The following is a 20,835-nucleotide window of genomic DNA, read 5'->3' as shown; positions in this document are numbered from 1 at the left end:
GCCGATCGACATTACTTCTCCCATGGGTTCGGGAGCTTGAAAAAGGTCTAAGGCTAGATGAACGACAGGTTTGCGCAGACGCACCCTCCACATCAATGAACACATGAATTGCACTTTTAACATTAACACTTTTAAGTTGGTTAACGTCGGACATGAGTTGGTTACTGTCAGCTGCAAGCCATTCTACCCTTACGCCAAGAGCTTGAATCGCGGTCATCATATCTTTCATTGTAGGTTCAGATGAAACAGTATTAGGGACTGGATCTACCACTACAGAGGAAGGATTAGGTTCAATGGTATTAGAAGTAGATAAATCTCTAGATCGAGAAGCACTATGCCTAACTCTGTCTCTCTCTAATTTGCGAGAGTAGCATTCAAAAGCCAGCCACTCACTCTCAGACAATGAAATACATTCTTCACATCGATCCCCATATTCACAAATTTTACCTCTACATTTAGAACAAATTGAATGGGGATCTACAGAGACTTTTGGAAGCCGAGTCTTACACCCTTTCACACACTTCCCATATGAAGGAAAAGGGTCGGCCATATTGAAAAGTTACACAGAGAGATAAAAAAACAAGCAAGGGTCACAATAATCCAAGTAATCCAAATCAAAAAAGTATTCAAGAGAATCCGAAAGCGAAATCCAATAATGCGAAAGCCAATAACCAAAAACAGTGTACATCACCAAGATAACTGTCCAAAATCCAAGGTAGATAGCAAGTGAATTCCAAACGGTGTGGCCAGCAATGGCGGCAAGGAAGATCTGGTGATGGATGGAATAGTTCGGCTTATCTCCCGTGAGGGCGCTACTGTACACCTGGCAACTCTATCTGCGATTGTCGCGAGCTTTTTAATTTCTGCCGGACGTCAGGGACTAAAGCCACTTTTATATAACCAGGGGGTAAGTTTAATGTTTAAAAAGGATATTTATAAAGAAGATACACCTTTGATAACTTTTATTACAGGCATAAAAGTGATCTATGTAATTTGCTTAATTTTTCTGTGGTATCAAACCAAAATTATCAAAGATGGAATAAGCTGTTAAATTGCAAAGAAATATTATCAATGACAAACCCACAAGAAAACAACTCACCTTAACACATCAGCACCATAGGCTGGATCTTTTTGAAGATTCTTACCACCATCAGTTATGATATTTGGGTCAACAACATTTCCCAAAGATTTGCTCATTTTCTTCCCCTCTTCATCCAATGTAAAACCATGCACATACAAATTTCTAAAAAGAAGAAAAATTAAAGACTGTATTAATTGTTAATATCTTTGTGGGAAGCTATGATAATAAATCTTGACATACCTATAACTATAATTTGTAATATAATACTCAATTTTCTTCCTCTTGGGTGTTATTTTACCTCCTTTCTAGCTGAATTTCTTTTCTAGAATCACAGAAATGCCAACTAAATTTCATAGTTATACATACACATACATATACCAAAGGCACTTCCCCCAATTTTGGGGGGTAGCCGACATCAACAAGAAACAAAACAAAAAAGGGGACCTCTACTCTCTACGTTCCTCCAGCCTAACCAGGGACTCATCCGAGTTCAGCTGGTACTGCTAGAGTGCCACAGCCCAACCTCCCACATTTCCACCACAGATGAAGCTTCATACTGCTGAGTCTCCTACTGCTGCTACCTCTGCGGTCATCTAAGGCACCGGAGGAAGCAGCAAGGCCTACCGGAACTGCGTCACAATCGCTCGCCATTCATTCCTATTTCTAGCACGCTCTCTTGCCTCTCTCATATCTATCCTCCTATCACCCAGAGCTTTCTTCACACCATCCATCCACCCAAACCTTGGCCTTCCTCTTGTACTTCTCCCATCAACTCTTGCATTCATCACCTTCTTTAGCAGACAGCCATTTTCCATTCTCTCAACATGGCCAAACCACCTCAACACATTCATATCCACTCTAGCCGCTAACTCATTTCTTACACCCGTTCTCACCCTCACCACTTCGTTCCTAACCCTATCTACTCGAGATACACCAGCCATACTCCTCAGACACTTCATCTCAAACACATTCAATTTCTGTCTCTCCATCACTTTCATTCCCCACAACTCCGATCCATACATCACAGTTGGTACAATCACTTTCTCATATAGAACTCTCTTTAAGTTCATGCCCAACCCTCTATTTTTTACTACTCCCTTAACTGCCCCCAACACTTTGCAACCTTCATTGACTCTCTGACGTACATCTGCTTCCACTCCACCATTTGCTGCAACAACAGACCCCAAGTACTTAAACTGATCCACCTCCTCAAGTAACTCTCCATTCAACATGACATTCAACCTTGCACCACCTTCCCTTCTCGTACATCTCATAACCTTACTCTTACCCACATTAACTCTCAACTTCCTTCTCTCACACACCCTTCCAAATTCTGTCACTAGTCGGTCAAGCTTTTCTTCTGTGTCTGCTACCAGTACAGTATCATCCGCAAACAACAACTGATTTACCTCCCATTCATGATCATTCTCGTCTACCAGTTTTAATCCTCGTCCAAGCACTCGAGCATTCACCTCTCTCACCACTCCATCAACATACAAGTTAAACAACCACGGCGACATCACACATCCCTGTCTCAGCCCCACTCTCACCGGAAACCAATCGCTCACATCATTTCCTATTCTAACACATGCTTTACTACCTTTGTAGAAACTTTTCACTGCTTGCAAAAACCTTCCACCAACTCCATATAACCTCATCACATTCCACATTGCTTCCCTATCAACTCTATCATATGCTTTCTCCAGATCCATAAACGCAACATACACCTCCTTACCTTTTGCTAAATATTTCTCGCATATCTGCCTAACTGTAAAAATCTGATTCATACAACCCCTACCTCTTCTAAAACCACCCTGTACTTCCAAGATTGCATTCTCTGTTTTATCCTTAATCCTATTAATCAGTACTCTACCATACACTTTTCCAACTACACTCAACAAACTAATACCTCTTGAATTACAACACTCATGCACATCTCCCTTACCTTTATATTGTGGTACAATACATGCACAGACCCAATCTACTGGTACCATTGACAACACAAAACACACATTAAACAATCTCACCAACCATTCAAGTACAGTCACACCCCCTTCCTTCAACATCTCAGCTTTCACACCATCCATACCAGATGCTTTTCCTACTCTTGTTTCATCTAGTGCTCTCCTCACTTCCTCTATTGTAATCTCTCTCTCATTCTCATCTCCCATCACTGGCACCTCAACACCTGGAACAGCAATTATATCTGCCTCCCTATCATCCTCAACATTCAGCAAACTTTCAAAATATTCCGCCCACCTTTTCCTTGCCTCTTCTCCTTTTAACAACCTTCCATTTCCATCTTTCACTGTCTCTTCAATTCTTGCGCCGGCATTTCTTACTCTCTTCACTTCTTTCCAAAACTTCTTCTTATTCTTTTCATAAGACTGACCCAGTCCCTGACCCCACCTCAGGTCAGCTCCCCTCTTTGCCTCACGTATTTTGCGCTTTACTTCTACCTTTTTCTCTCTATATTTTTCATACTTCTCTATACTATTACTCTGCAGCCATTCTTCAAAAGCCCTCTTTTTCTCTTCCACTTTTACCTTCACTCCTTCATTCCACCATTCACTGCCCTTCCTCATGCTGCCTCCAACAACCTTCTTGCCACATACATCACTTGCAATCCCAACAAAATTTTCTTTTGCTAACTTCCACTCCTCCTCTAAATTACCAGTTTCTCTTACTCTCACCTCGTCATATGCCACTTTCAACCTTTCCTGATATTTACTTTTTACCCCAGGTTTTATTAGCTCTTCAACCCTCACTAGCTCCCTTTTACATCCACCTACTCTATTCCCCCACTCTTTTGCTACAACTAATTTTCCTTCCACCAAAAAATGATCAGACGTACCGTTAGCCATACCCCTAAACACGTGCACGTCTTTCAATCTTCCAAACATTCTTTTAGTTATCAACACATAATCCATTAATGCCCTTTCTACTACTCTTCCATACTCTTTCATAGTTATGATTTCCAAAAAGTTTTCAGAAAGTTGTGAAGCTAGACATAATCCAGAGATTATCAAAAGTTTACAGAACATTATGATTATGTTATAAATGAATTTGGTTCTTCAGCAACCATTGCTAGAACCAATGACCAGAATAAAATATCATGGTGCATCTCAGCAATTTATTTTCAACACAGGCCACAATACAGTTACTCAATATTCATCAATTTAAGTCCTGTTTAGTTCCATCATGTATTCTCAGATATGTTGACTTTTACAAATACATAAATCCTTTGAATCTTAAACATTTAATTCTGGGGCACTGTTAATAATAAATTGTAATCATTACTTATTCTTTGATAACAAAGGTATGTTGATCAGTGTTGCATATAAAATTCTCATCTTACCCTTATTTATAATGCCAGATTGTGACCCTAGTTAGAAAAGCAGAATGCTACAAACCAAAATACCTCAATAAGAATAGCAAAATAGAAATACAGAAAGAGAATAAATTGTATGAGAAATAAATATTTAAAAATTAAGATAGATAAGATTAAATAAATAAATAAGTACCACATTAAAAAACAAGACATGTTGACTTGTTAAGCAACAAAAAATTGCACTAAATTTCATTGTCTGAAGTTTCCATGACTTAATAACTTGATTAGGAAGTATGCACCTCATTGAATGCATCTGTGCTAAATCCAGAAGGGGTCTAACCCAATGATGAGGAACAAGAGACATAAGAAAAGATAAAGGCGACTAACACAGAATTTTAATCAAATTTCTTATTTCTATACTCACCTCATGTTCATATTGCTTCTTCTCCAGAAGCTCGTTTTGATAGAAATTTACCTTAATTTTTTTTTTTTCATCATAAATTTTTCCCATTTTCTTTCCTTTTAATAAACACATGGCCTTAGCAAAGTTAGGAAAATTCTAGTGCTATTCTCATTTTCAGAGAGAATATGGATATTCAAGAGTAAATGCACTATGCATTTTATATCAAAAGTTTACCTACAATATAAATATTCATTAATGCACTAAGTGCAGGGACATTCCAGGCATCGGTGATTGTTTTCTTGTTATATTTGGGTGGTGAGGTTAACTTGAAACATATTTCATGCGGTAAGGTACATTTACAAATCGTCAGACCTGAAGAGTAATTGATGGACGATGGCTTCATGACTAAGGGTGAAGGTAATAGTTGTGCCAGGGGATGATCTCTGGACCGAATGCCCAGAGCAATCGACTCACCTGGCCTGGCACTTAGCCCAGATGTAATCCCCGACACAGCTACTACTTTCACATTCGGAGCATTCTCAGCCAATGAGAATTCAACGCTCAGAATGAGACCTACCCAGCTATGAAGCCATTATCCATCAATTACGCTTCAAGCCTGATGATGAGCAGATGTACAGTACCTTACAGCTTGAAACGCATTGTAATTTAACCTCACTACCTGAATATGACAAGAAAACGATCACCAAATCCTTGAACTTCCCTGAACATTGTGCATTAACAATGTTTATAAGTAAACTTTTGATGTAAAAGATGTAGTGCATTTACTCATGGATATCCATATCCTCTGAAAATGGGAGTAACCAAGTTACTGGAAGACTGAAGTACTGTTGAAAAGAAGAAAATCAGCATAGTATAGAAAGGGTATCATAAAATTAATACCACTAAGGTAGCCATAGTTTTCAATCAAATATGAATAATGGTAACAATAATATTAATAATAAGGTATAAGTTTTCAAAAGACATTCCATTAAAGGATTTTATCATCCGTAATTCATATTGTATACATACTTGTAAGGTGCTTTTCCTGTCATAGCCACTGAAGTTAAGAGAGATGACTGAAACCATCCTGTAAATTGGTCAATTCCTTCAAGATATAAATCTGCAGAGGGACTACCCAAAACACTGTGCCATGAAGAGCCAGAGTCAAACCAAATATCAAGAATGTCAGATCCCTGTTGAAAAATAGAAGGCCAGTAAATTATGTAATAAAAATTATTTCATGAAGTCTTTTCATAAAAGACTCCAAATCAAGTTCTGCAACTGACCTTTAATATCTAAAAGATAAGAACTAAAAGTTATTTATTAAAAACTACCTCATACTCATCCATTTAAATGCAAGCCAATAAGTTTTACTGATATGAAGAGCTTCATGCACATGCAATGATTGAATGGACATTACAGCTCCTATGAAACCATTAGAGGATAAAATGAACAGTTGAGTAGAGTGAAAAAGTAAATAATGCAAATAAAATATTGTTGTTACTAAGACTTATTTCACGAAACATGAATTCCATCATCACATGAGAGTAAGCTGCTAATTATTGTTTTATCTACAATTTAATCTTTGGCTTCAATACTGTTTGCTCACAGTGCTTTGAGCATCTTGTTGACTATTCTATGCCTTGCATTTCTGGCTTTTATGGATCAGTTCCAAGATCTACCATCCATATTCTATTACTTCAAAAAATAAAACCAAACAATCTCTGCTCTGAAAGCCTTTTGATTACATGAAGACAAACAGAAATACAGTGAAATTTCTATTAAGCATAAATCCCATATGCCATTTCATTTTAAAAGATAAAAATCCATTTTTATATCCAATGCAATTATCCCTAAAAAGAGGAACCACCTCCAATTCAAAAAATTTTGTTACAGAGCAAAGCATTGGACAATATCTGTGTACATAATTATAAATTTCTAATATGAAGCAAAAGTTGAGGTTGAACAGCAAGATGGAAGAAAGGAAGTGGGAACAGATGTATATAAGGCTAAAAAAGAATGTAGATAGGAGCCGAAGGCTGCTGCAAAGAACTTTAGGTTATACCTACCGTGTATTGCTCGACATCAATATAAAAATTTACCCATTTTCCTCAATTTCATATCCTTGATATATTTGGGGAAAATGCATAGATATTTTGACAGAAAGTGTATAAGATGGAGCAGGGTAGAGAACACTCACAAGAAATCACTAAAACGGGTTAATCGTAGATTAGATTTAGATAGATTTTCTGGGATTGATCAGTTCATTTCATGATGGGATGTGATTTAGAATAAATACCAGATATTTAAATAATTTGGTATATATATTTTGTATTGACTCACTTTTCATATACTATAAAATCAAAAAAAGTAGAGATTTGTTCATTATAGATCTTTGTATTTTAACCTTATTCTACAACTGATATGCTAAGTTTCAAAGCACAATGTTGTGGCAGATTAATTAAGAATGATTGGTGTTATTCCATCAAATAGCTGAAATGAACAAATCTATATTATTTCTATGAACCTCCCCAGAAGCTCAGTTTAATTGACCTTTACCCATAAATCTTTTTCATTTTCCCATTTCCTTTCCTTTCAATAAACACATGCTCTTAGTAAAGGAAGGCACATTCTAGCAGTAAGTGGTAACTGACACCCCAGTCTCATTGTTTCTTCAGTTTCTTTAATTGTGGTACAGATCAAAGTTGGTCCAGATTGCTAACTTATTCCTGCACATCAAGATGTCTTCCCCTGATTTTTACCAATTACTGCATGGAATGTGCACAGGAATTGTTTCTGGAATTTCATTATCCGCATTCCCTTGGTGTATTGTATCAGGAGCAATAATGTGATTTAAATAACTACTGTGAAAAATATGTTTTCCTTACGATACTTCTGATGTGAAAGTACGTTTCAATAGTTGCTGACCAAGTTAACAGTGTTAAATGCTAAGGGGGACCTACTATTAGTATAGGGGGAAAGACAGGAAAGAGAGGGCTATGTGAATCTAGCATTGATAAGCCTCAAATGCACCAGGTCTCCTCTTATAAAGAGATACTTTACCCTCTAAAAAACACTTATCCCTTAAAGAAAATACTTAAGATCGTATTCTTGGGGAGGTACCATAGAGTGCTGCTTCCTTGAGCACTGGTTATGGAGTACCATAAGGACTGTTGTCCTTAAAACTATATAGTCATTCGCATGGCGATGAGCCTCCATCACCAGCAAATACTTTTTATATGAATTTCCTGTCAAGTGATCTTTTCCCTAATGCATGAGCACCAGCAGCTTCCATATTTCCTAAAGCCTGATCAAAATTCTCTTTACAATTTCCTGACTGCATTATGTTTTTCATAAGCTAGATCATTTTGTTCTTTTGTTAGCTTATTTTGATTCAGTTTATTATTCAAGGCAATGCAGGCATTACTGTACGTATCTTACTGTAAACTTCCCCATCAAAAACATACCAAGTATAAGCCTTGGTAACAAACCCTATGCGAACATGGAATTGATGCCACATTTTCATACAGGTTCCATCATATATTACAGTGAACCCTCGCTACTTCGCGGTTCGACAATCGCGGATTCACCACTTCGCGGGGTTTTCCCATAACCCATATATATATACATATCGCGGATTTTCCGGAAAATTCGAAAATACCGCGAAATCTGAAGACCCCCAAATACGATATTTTGTTACCTGTAATTCCATTAATACTGTAATTAGTAATATCTGCTCTTACTGATTGTTCATTGCATTACATATGATATATAATTCAGCACAGAAAGAAATAAAACACGAAAAGAGAATGTGATCATACGATAATTCAGTACGTAGTAAAATTAAATCGAACATGAAACGCAAATCAGATGCAGTCATACCATATTAGAATGGTGTGTACTGTAATGGATGTGCTTCTTTTCCATGAATCTTTTGTATGTATACGTACGTAGTACAGTACTGCATCCAATGATATTCTTTGTTGCAAAAATCACATTTCGAATAAGCGTACGAGAGAGAGAGAGAGAGAGAGAGAGAGAGAGAGAGAGAGAGAGAGAGAGAGAGAGAGAGGCGTAAAATAGCGTACGTAAAGTGTGTATTATTATTATTGTTATTATTATTATTATTGTTGTTGTTGTTAATAAAATTATTATTGTTATTATTATTATCATTATTATTATTATTATTACTGTACAGTATTATTATCATTATTCATTATTATTACGGTATTGTACTTAATCTACGTACGTTCAGTATGCGCGGGGCATCTTCTATGAGTAGGTAACCAACGCATCATAGTACTGTAAGACGGGTTGTGATTGGTTCAAGCGCTGATAGATGACGAATCAGAACTCAAGTTTTGTTATCTAGCCTGTGATTGGTGTTTTGCCCGCATCTTCTACCCGCAGCATCAAAGTTCTCGCGGGGCTGGATCGTTCACTTTCTCTTACCGCGTATCGCTGAGTAGACGTTCTTAAGTTTGTGAATCTGTGCTGTGTGCGACTTTTTTAAGTTGAACTTTTTGTCAAATCCTACTGTAATGGCTCCCAAGCGTTCTGCTTCTCTTAAGGCTGGTAGTGAGCCTAAACGCCACCGAAGGATGATGACGATAGCTGAGAAGGTTACGCTTCTCGACATGTTAAAAGATGGTAGAAGTTACGCGGCCGCCGGCCGCCATTTTGGCATCAACGAATCCACCGTTCGCTATATCAAAAAGGACGAGGCGAACATTAGAAAGACGGCTGCAATCACCTTTAGCAGATCAGCGAAGCGAGTCGTTACAACGCGTAATAAAACGATCGTACGCATGGAAGGTGCTTTAGCTGTGTGGATTGCCGACTGCCGGAAGAAGAACATAGCGTTGGATACGAACACCATCCAAACAAAGGCTTTGAGTTTATATGAGAATTTTGCTGCAAAGGAACCTAAAGACGACGACGGCAACCATGCTGAAGATGATGATGATGCAGATGATCCTCAACCAGGGACATCCACTGATTCCCAGCCTCAGAAACGTTTTTCCGCAAGCAAAGGATGGTTCGCGAAGTTTCAGAAACGCTTCGCCCTGAAAAGCGTTTCCCTGCATGGGGAGTCTGCTTCCGCTGACACTGCCGCTGCTGAAACTTACGTGAACCAGACGTTCAAGAATATTATCGCCGAAGGTGGATACAAGCCGGAACAAGTCTTTAATATGGATGAGACTGGCTTGTTTTGGAAGAGAATGCCGTCGCGAACTTTCCTGTTCAAAGAGGAAGCCAAAGCCTCTGGCTTTAAGGCATTCAAGGATCGCGTTACTCTCGTGATGTGTGGCAATGCTGCTGGATTTTTGTTAAAGCCGGGGCTTATTTATAAGTCGAAAAATCCTCGCGCTTTGAAAAATAAAAATAAGAATCTCCTTCCCGTGTACTGGATGCATAATCAAAAAGCATGGATTACGAAGATGCTGACCTCCAACTGGTTCCACCAGTGTTTTATCCCGCAAGTCAGTAAATATCTCTTAGAGAAGGGCTTGCCATTCAAGATCCTTCTCCTTATGGATAACGCTGGTGGACACGCAACTGACCTGTCGCATGAGGGCATTCAGGTTGAGTTCCTGCCACCCAACACCACGTCATTAATTCAACCGATGGACCAGGGGGTTATCAGGGCGTTCAAGGCCCTCTACACGAAGAATACCTTGGCGGACCTCGTTGCGTGTGTGGATGCTGCCCAAGATGACGAGGATGAAGATTTCAACTTGAAGGCGTAATGGCGGCAGTACACCATAGCCACGTGCCTGCAGAATATTCAGAAGGCACTTCAAGAGATGAAACCTGCAACCGTGAATGCGAGCTGGAAGAAGTTGTGGCCCGATATTGTTTACGACGACAAGGGATTTACTCCGTCGGAAATCCAACACTCTGCAATACGGAAATCTGTGCAGTTGGCTGCCATAATTGGAGGTGACGGGTTTGGCGACATGACGACTGAAGACGTCGACGAGTTGTTGGACTGCCATTCCCAGCCCCTAACTGACGCAGACCTCGAAGACCTGACGAAATCGGCAAGTGAGGAAGAGAGTGATACCCAGGAAGAGACCCAAGAAAATGTCGAAGAAACGGGCTTAACATTAGAACGGCTTGCCAAGGCCTGCAACCACGCGAAGGAGTTGAAAGAAATGTTGCAAGAGTGGGACGAGGATATGGTTCGCTCGATGCAATTCTGCAACAAGGTTGATGACATAATGACTCCCTACAAAATGCTCTTGGATCGAAAAAAGAAGCAGCGGCAACAACTTCCGATCACAATGTTCTTCCAGCCTCGCAAAAAAGAGCCAGTTCCTCCTGCTAGTACGCCTTCGGAAGAAATTGAAGTTTCCCAGGAAGAAGTTGAAGAGGTGTCCCAGGAAAAGACACCTCCGTCTGAAGAGACGTAAAATACTATCATTGGCTGCACAGTAGAATACATCATCAGCTTCATCATCATCATTTCTACTGTGCAGCAAATTCATCGCCATCACCATTCAAGTTTTTCTTCAACTTCTTTCGTGGTGAGTACAGTAACAATCTTTATTTTTTACTTTAATATTCTTACTGCCTGTTTTATAGTTTAGTAATGTACGTACTGTATGCATTAAGTTAAAGGGAAGGTTTTAAAAGTCTATATGTTGTAACCTATCATATTTTTTTTGTTTAAAATTTACATTTACGTACGTAAAACAATCTCTCTCTCTCTCTCTCTCTCTCTCTCTCTCTCTCTCTCTCTCTCTCTCTCTCTCTCTCTCTCTCTCGTAAATTGTTTTCCTGCTTTGCTACGTACAATACTGTATAATTTATATTTGTAAGGTAACATATTTTGTAAATGCTTTTACTGTAAATACTGTATGTACTGTATCATTATTTATCACTATCATCATGCGCGTTAAATGCCTTGTTTGTTCTGAGCGTGGTTGTTTACTGAGCGTACACGCCGTCGTTTCAGGCGGCGTCATAAAGAAAAACATTTCATTTGGAAGTCCTAAGAAAAATACGTAAACTAAAACATTGGTAATAAACAAATCAACATACAGTACAGTACTGTATAATCAATATAATCGATGCAAAAACTAACCTATACATATATGTGTACTGTACACTAAATGAGTTTGTTTCTTCATTATGATCAGAGATGAACGTAAACAAAACACTGGTTGCCATTTTTTATCGTGCTTTTTAGGTGTTTAGGAAACGCATGATATAAAATCGCCTTTAATATTTGTGCCTGTTTTAGTTTAGGGTGCTGTAGTACATGCATTAAGTGTTCTGTACATTAAAGGGTGGTTTGTTAACAGTACTACGTACAAGGGAAGGTTTTAAAAGTCCGAATATACATGTGAAATAAATAGGTAAATATGATGTCACTACTTCGCGGATTTTCACCTATCGCGCCCGCGTCTGGAACCTATCTACCGCGATAAACGAGGGTTCACTGTACCTCGATAGGTAAATTGCCATCTTTGTCAGGTTTGACACCAATCAGTTCATAACACTGTAATCAAATATTACTTTCTGGGCTTGAACCTGTGCCGGCCAGTGAATAAGCTCCTATTAGCACTTATTCTTAGGTAATTTACTGCTAAATATACCAGAGAAAAAATGTAAAGGAGTGCTAGGTTAACTAGCTCGCTCACCTATTGGTGTCGGTATAGAATTGGGCGTATAATCCAGAGGTCCCGCACTATTTAGATTCATCCACGACAAAGACCCCAATAGAGGAGAGCCGTTCAACCTCACTCGGCACCACCAACTCTGCATCCGCTCAGAACCCAACTCCTTTTTAGCACGCCTGTGTGGTAACCCGCTTGTTTGTGCTCTCGTGTTTTGCCTTATTTTTCACTGGATTATGGCTTCTTCATCGGTTTCCCAGGAGACACCGTCTAAGTACCAAGCTATGTTTTGCTGTGTTTTGAGCAATCTAGATCGTTTAATATTTAAATTATAGGAGTTTATTCTCTTCGTTCATATCGGTCTTGCTCGATTCCGCTTACGGTTGGTACTCCTGTTTTGAGAGCTTTTAGTTTCACTCGCGGTGTTACTATGTGTATTATTTTTTATTATTAATTAAAATTTTTATATGTTTTATTGTGGATATTCATTATTTAGCGTTTAGAACCCTTGTGGTTCATATTTAGGGCCGATATCAAGTTACGTATCGTAGATGGCTTGCCGACCTTCGTTACTGGGCGGCAATTTTTATTATTTAAGCCATCAGGTTGTTGTCCTTTGGGATTTATTTATTATGTTGCATGCCTTGCCCTAATTTTTTATGTGTATATTTATATATTTTTCAACGCTATTACTTTTATAATGAATATTTGTGCTTATTACACCGTATGATCTGTTTTGGTAGTGTTTGGGGATCGTCAGTTGGTAGCCCTGCTGCTCCGTATCACGTGATCCTCCCCCAAGCTCCCCCTCTCGCTAGGTTGGTGGCTAGGCTTCTCTCCCCCCTCCCCTAGGGGACCGTTGCCTTCCCTCCTTTTAGAGGGGGTAGTTCAGTGTTTATGGACTTTGTCCTCCGGGTGTCCCGGCGGTTTCGTCTCTGTCTAGACGGGTTGGCCACCGGTCAACAGAGTAGGATCCCGGTGCACCCTATTTTATATTCACCTATCACACTTTTATTATGTTATACGAAACCCTCCGGGTTCTGTTGGCGGTTCTTATCTACAGTTCCGCCCCCCTCTTAATTTATAACAGTTCCTATGATTATATATGATTATATATGACAGATCACTATCCCGGAGTTCCTATATATATTGGTTTATGGATGTACTTTTATTTCCCGGCCCGGGCTTAACCTCGCTCCGGGAAATCAGACACCATGTGTCTTAATTCTTTGTTGCATCCTTCTTTATGATCCCGGCTCGACCGGAATGGATAGCTTTACTCTAGTCTTAAGTTAGACTTATGTTTAGGCCCGGGTCCTCCGGACCCGCCCCTACTTAAGAGTATTACAGTTAAGCTCTAGTCTTAAGTTAGACTTATGTTTAGTCCCGGGTCCTCCAGACCCGCCCCTACTTAAGAGAATTACAGTTTCTCATATACTATTCTTTTTATAGATGGTGCATTGTCAGACGACGGCCTGTGCGGCTGTTCTTCACCAGCCTTGTGGCCATACTGTATGTAGGTCTCACGCCCTCTGCGGAGTTCAGCTGGAAGACATCGTGGTCTGGCACCCTGATAACTGTATGGTCTGTTTTGACCTCATCACCACCCTCGGATCTGATTCGGTGAGTCCCGTTGGCTATGTTGTCTTTCTAATTATTTTACCTTTTTTTGGTATACATACACTATTTAGTAAGATTTCTGTGGTCTTGAAGGACCGCCGGGAATCTTCCTTTCTGTAATTCCCACTATTATTTCAGGCATCCCCGGAGCAGAAGACTGCTGCTCGGGCCACACTGAAAGTGTGGGTTGGGGGATTTGCCCGAAACGTGAAATCTAAACAGCCTTACGTCCTATCTGAAGACTACTGTGCCATGATCTACCCTAATGCCAAGTCTTCAGCCGCTGTGGCTAGGCATGTTGCGGCACCCATCATTGCCGACATTGATGCCACTATAGCGGGATTCATCGACCAGGAACAAGATCCGTTGGATGCCCCCGGAGATCTGGAAGACAATGTTGCCTCCTTGAACCTGGATGTTGAACCTATGTTGTTGGATGATCTGGATGCAGGTAGGGTGGTAAGTGAGGCAGGTGTTACCGGCGCTGAGATTCCTATCCTCAGCCCCGCTCTTTCTTCTTCATCTGATCTCTCTTCTTTCCATGGTTTTTCTGGGGACCGTGATTCGTCTCATCGATCACACCCGGTTCCCCCCAAAGATAAGTCTATATCTAGAACTTTGCCAAAAGCTCGTAAGCCCCACAAGGCTTCCCATAGTTCCAAGTCAAATACAAACCCGTCATCTAAGGCTTCCGGCTCCTCCTCTAAGTCTCACGACCCGGGAGTACAATCCGCCACTTCTGCTCCTAACCCGGGACTTTCCGAATCAGCCATGCTTCGCATTGTGTCGTAGATGCAGTCTAAGATCGTGTCGGAAATGCAGGCCAAGATGGACACGATGTTCTCTAACATTGGTCAGAGACTTGGGGCATTAGAGCAGGGTGCTCCGGAGCGAGTTCAAAGCTCTCTCATCCCGGATGCCTCTAAGCTTCCGCCGTTTACCAAGAATAACCCTTGGCGCATGGCTCTTCATTCCCCATTCTCAGACGGGATGTTAACATTGGAAGGTCTTGGTACTCGTCCACTAGAGGACTTTGAATTCTTTCCTCCTGGTCTAGCATTTCCATTTCATGGTTATGCCAGGCTTACCGAGGAAGCTCTGGTTCGGCTGGATAAGGTCCCCAAAGAGACTGTCATTTTCCCAAAGGAACAAGCCCAATCTGTTTGGGCTAGGTTTCTGAATGATATTGGTTGCACCAATACCATGTTGACGCCTCATAAAAGTTCGTTCACAATGTTCTTAATGGACAAGAATACCGTGACTCCATGCGTCAATAAGGTTGCAGAACTGGCTTTTCAATATGCTATGGAGGAGAAGCCCTTGCCTCCCATCCGAGAGGTAGATCTGATCTCCCTCCTTCTTCCTTCAGGTAATGAGTGTTGGGACAATGTCCATACCACCTTTACTTCTGGCAAGCTAACAGCGGACTGTGCGTCAGTAATGTTTAGTGAGCGGCTTCCCCGTCTCCCGGAATCCCTTATTAAACAGGAGTATGATTCCCGCCTACGTGTTGGTCGAACTTTGAACTTGGCCACGTCTACGGAGTCGATAGCCTTAACTTATGATACTGAGAGTATCTTTAAGTCTCTTAATAAGGCTACTTTACAGTCGTTATATTTTGACTTGTATGACTTTGCTCTGGCTAAACGTAGGTGCCGCAAACACGTCCTGGCTGAGGCGACTATTAGGCACGAGCCGAATAAACTTATCCGGTCCTCTTGTTGGGGTCCAAATCTTTTCCCTGAGGATCTTGTGGAGGAAGTCTTGGCAGAGGCTACTAGAGTTAATCAGAGCCTTAAAGCCCGTTGGGGTTTGACTCCTAAGCGGAAATATGATCCCGCAAGTTACCAAGCCCGAGGTAGGAAGAGGCTCCGCCCGTATACCTCCACTCAGTTCCGGCAACAGCAGAGTAGCTCGTCCGTTTTCCGGCAGCCTCTTCCTCCATCTCCTGCTGTTCCTGCACAGCCTTCCACCTCTCAGGCTCCTTTCTCGGACGACTATGTCACCGTTCTGCTCCCTAAGAGCCAGCTTCCCGGTGCCTCCACCACCTCTCCAGCCTTTAACCAATCTTATGAGGCTCAAGGCTCTTCCCAGGGTTATAACAGAGGTAGAGGCTACCACCGTGGTTCACAACAGAACAGAGGTAGAGGTAGATTCTTTCGCAAGGGAAAGAACTTCCGAGGCGGACGTGGAGGCAACTCCTCAAGCCAATACTGAGATGCAGCGGGTAGGGGGGAGGCTTTATGCCTTCCGCAACAAATGGAGGTTCAGTCCCTGGGCTTTCAGTATCATCTCCAAGGGACTGGGGTGGAGTTGGATTCAAGGTCCTCCTCCACCGAACAGATTTCTTCAGCATTCCACTCCGGACCTAGTCGAATTTGTCCAGGACCTGTTACAAAAGAACGCCATACAAGAAACGAAACACCTGAAGTTTCAGGGTCGGCTGTTCAGTGTCCCGAAGAAGGATTCGGACAAGAGAAGAGTGATTCTAGACATATCCCTTCTCAACTTGTCCATTCAATGCGACAAGTTTCGAATGCTTACCGTCTCGCAGGTGCGGACCTTACTTCCCCGTGGGGCCGTCACCACCTCTATCGATCTTACAGACGCCTATTATCACGTCCCGATAGCGAGACACTTCCGTTCGTATCTAGGCTTCCGCCTAGGAAACAAAAATTACTCCTTCAAGGTGATGCCTTTCGGGCTCAACATCGCCCCAAGGATCTTCACAAAGTTAGCAGAAGTTGCTGTTCAGGAACTCAGAAATCAAGGGATTCAAGTAGTAGCCTATCTGGACGACTGGCTCATTTGGGCAGACACCTCCCAAAATTGCCTAAAAGCCACTCACAGAGTCATCCAATACCTTCAATCTCTAGGCTTCCAGATCAACTTCAAGAAGTCCCGTCTTCTTCCGAAATCAAAGTTCCAATGGCTCGGCCTGCAATGGGATCTTATATCTCACACTCTGTGTCTTCCCAAACCCAAGAGGTTAGAGATTGCAATGAACACCAAACGCTTTCTCAAAGACAAAGTAAGTTCCAGACGACTCCAAGAGAGGATCCTAGGGTCCCTTCAATTTGCTTCAGTGACGGATCTACTTCTGAAAGCAAAATTGAAAGATATCAATCGTGTCTGGCGTTCGAGGGCGAACCGGAAGCTCCGGGACAGGAAAGTCCGCCTTCCTCCCATTCTCCGGGAAAGACTTCTACCTTGGACAAGGGCCAACAATCTGTCAAAGTCAGTTCCCCTTCGATTTCCGCCTCCGAAGTTAATCATTCACACGGACGCATCCCTATCAGGTTGGGGAGGCTATTCTCAGCTCAGGAAAGTTCAAGGTCTTTGGTCTCCCTTATTCCGCCAATTCCACATCAATGTGCTGGAGGCCATGGCAGTTCTTCTAACCCTGAAACGTCTCGCTCCATCCAAGAGACAACACCTTCGTCTGGTTCTCGACAGCGAAGTGGTGGTCCGCTGCCTCAACAGAGGCGGATCAAAATCAGGGCCTCTGAACCATGTTCTAGTAGCCATATTCTCCCTAGCAGCCTCGAACCGTTGGCATCTTTCAGCTGTCCACCTGGCGGGAGTCCGAAACGTAGTTGCAGACGCCTTGTCCCGGACCTCCCCTCTAGAATCGGAATGGTCACTCGATTTAAAGTCATTCCGGTGGATTCTCTCTCGGGTTCCGGGTCTCCAAGTGGACCTCTTCGCTACGGAGTCCAACCACAAATTGAGAGTATATGTGGCTCCTAATCTAGACCCTCAGGCCTACGCCACAGACGCCATGTCACAGAATTGGGACATCTGGGAAAGGATTTATCTCTTTCCCCGGTGAATCTTTTACTGAAAGTCCTAGACAAACTGAGATCCTTCAAGGGACGAGTAGCCTTGGTCGCACCCAACTGGCCCAAGAGCAATTGGTACCCTCTCCTGCGAGAGTTGAGACTACATCCTCACCCGATACCCAATCCGGTTCTGTCTCAGATAGTACAAACACGCGTTGTGTACGCTTTCTCAAACATTCAGAGCGCCCTAACTTTATGGACTTCATGAAGTTTGCGGCCATGCATGGTGCCAATATCGATACTCAAAACACCCTGTTCCTAGAATCAGATAAACGGGATTCCACCATCCGCCAATATGATTCTGCGGTTAAAAAGTTGGCTAAATTTTTGATAGACTCAGACGTACACTGTATGAACTTGAACCTTACAGTCACTTTCTTTAGAACTTTATTAGAATCAGGTCTAGCAGCCAATACTATCACCACTATTAAATCTGCCTTGAAAAAGATCTTCCTAGTGGGTTTTAACATAGACTTAACCGACTCTTTGTTAGCTTCAATTCCGAAAGCCTGTGCCAGACTGAAACCGGTTACTCGTCCTACCCCGGTTACCTGGTTCCTTAATGATGTACTCAAATTGGCTTCTGATACCATTAACAGTTCTTGTGATTACATTCCCCTTCTCAGGAAAACACTTTTCCTGGTGAGTTTGGCTTCCGGGGCAAGAATTTCTGAACTGGCAGCTTTGTCAAGAGACCCGGGTCATATTGAGTTCCTTCCTTCGGGAGAGGTCCTTCTTTCACCTAACAAATTCTTTTTAGCTAAGAACGAAGACCCTCAGAACAGATGGTCCTCCTGGAAAATTGTTCCCCTCACGCAAGATCCGTCTCTGTGCCCTGTTACTACTCTTAGGTCTTATTTATCCCGGACCTCCTCTAACTCCTCGGGGCCTCTATTCGTTAGAGAACAAGGCGGTACCATTACCATTAAAGGGATCAGGCAACAAATTTTGTATTTTATTAAACAAGCTAGCCCTGACTCTTTTCCTCTTGCACATGATATCAGAGCGGTTGCTACTTCGGTGAACTTTTTTCACCACATGAATTTTACGGACCTTTCCAGGTATACAGGGTGGAAATAACCTTCAGTGTTCAAGAAACACTACCTTAAACATTTGGAAGCCCTTAAATTTCCTACAGTAGCTGCAGGGAGCGTAGTTACCCCTAGGTAACTCACATGTTAATTCCTTGTCATTTTATCTCTCCCCCTTACCTGCCTCATTTATACCCTATTTGTATTCGTTGGTTTCGCACCTGATTACTACTACTATATTTGTAAATTTTTGACTCCTGAGTATCTGTATATATCATCACTCACGGCATTACTATACCTTACCTTTTTTGTCAATTGTTCTACCAAGTGGATTTATGTTCTTTTTAAGATACCCTTAAAGCTGTTTTTGGCACTCATCTCTGATTAAAGCAACTTGTATTTCCCTTATGTTTATGTTTTTTCCTTTATTTTACAAGTTTGGTGACATTTCTCTTGTATATATTCACTGGCCGGCACAGGTTCGAGCCCAGAAAAGGGATTTTGACGTAGGAAAAATCTATTTCTGGGCGAGGAACCTGTGCCGCCCAGTGAACCCTCCAAGCTCCTCTCCCTTGGAGTCCCCAAACTTTGGGTGCTAAGGAGTTGGGTTCTGAGCGGATGCAGAGTTGGTGGTGCCGAGTGAGGTTGAACGGCTCTCCTCTATTGGGGTCTTTGTCGTGGATGAATCTAAATAGTGCGGGACCTCTGGATTATACGCCCAATTCTATACCGACACCAATAGGTGAGCAAGCTAGTTAACCTAGCACTCCTTTACATTTTTTTCTCTGGTATATTTAGCAGTAAATTACCTAAGAATAAGTGCTAATAGGAGCTTATTCACTGGGCGGCACAGGTCCCTCGCCCAGAAATAGATTTTTCCTTCGTCAAAATCCCTTTTATCAACTTCTTTCATGGATTCTTTGAAGCTCTACTCAGTAATCTGCTCAACATACTTTTGATATTACTGGTAAGTGCCGTTTGCTTAAGGTTTGGCACCTAAGTCATTTCGAGTGTTATCTAAGTGTGTTTAGCCTCCCCATTTATCATGTTTTAATATACAAATGAAAATGTTGTTTCCCCAATATGTTTTGTTCTCCCACTCTTGCACTTTTGCATGTTGAAAAACGGATGGCTCTTCACACCGACACTTTAGTTTCAAGTCAACATCAAAACTGTCTTTATTAACTTTGAGTGTTATATTGCTCCTACACTGCTTGCAACACGTCTTACTAAAATTGTGGAATTATTTCTCCATCATTGCTTACACTTAGAGGATCTTTTTCAGTTATATAACTTTTCAAAAACGATCTCCTTAGTTTGGCTCCCGAAAACACCGATATCGCTTGTGGCATCATGGACAATAATTACCTCTTGAAAATGCTCCTTCTCTTCCTCATCATAAGATAACATCAAAATACTGTAAAGTCTTCAGTACCATCACCATCATCTTGATATATTTATGAGATGGAATGATATACAGTATTTAACTCAGAGCTTCATAACAGGAAGTATTTGCCAACTGTTTCGCACATGTGGTTGGTGGTAACACTGTGAAGCTCCAACAGTAGCTTTGTCTTTACTTTTATCTTCAAGATAAGTTTTGATATTGTGAGATCATGTATCCTTTCACTTCCTGAATTTCTTTCTTGGCATGTTGCTGTTATATGTAACAATCATTAAAGTTCAAAAATCTGAAAAAGTGATGTACAGTAATTGCTTGGAAACAACAACACACATAAACTTTTCTCTCAGAACAACTGGCCTGTATTACTCAATCATGGGAGCAGAGTTGCCATATACACCAGAAAATCGCATTGTACGGAATACGAAACGAAATGTAATGAAAAAAAAAAAACACATACTTTAATGATGAATGCAAAAAGAAATGGTGAGGATATGCCT

General features: G+C 41.3%; 1 protein-coding gene across 1 annotated transcript in view; it reads right to left on the bottom strand.

Moving 5' to 3' along the window:
• The window catches only part of IleRS-m (Isoleucyl-tRNA synthetase, mitochondrial), a 223,961-nt gene that overhangs the window by 54,817 nt on the left and 148,309 nt on the right, over window positions 1-20,835 (bottom strand). The window contains exons 12-13 of the mRNA XM_068356756.1: window positions 5,845-6,008; window positions 1,100-1,243 (exon numbers count right to left, since the gene is read on the bottom strand). Coding sequence (XP_068212857.1) covers window positions 1,100-1,243; window positions 5,845-6,008 — 308 coding nt within the window. The remainder of the gene's footprint in view (window positions 1-1,099; window positions 1,244-5,844; window positions 6,009-20,835) is intronic.

Source organism: Palaemon carinicauda, chromosome 33, assembly GCF_036898095.1.
Source record: "Palaemon carinicauda isolate YSFRI2023 chromosome 33, ASM3689809v2, whole genome shotgun sequence".
NCBI lineage: Eukaryota > Metazoa > Arthropoda > Malacostraca > Decapoda > Palaemonidae > Palaemon > Palaemon carinicauda.
The sequence above is the reverse complement of the archived record's forward strand: the minus strand, read 5'-3'. Positions and strand labels throughout refer to the sequence as shown.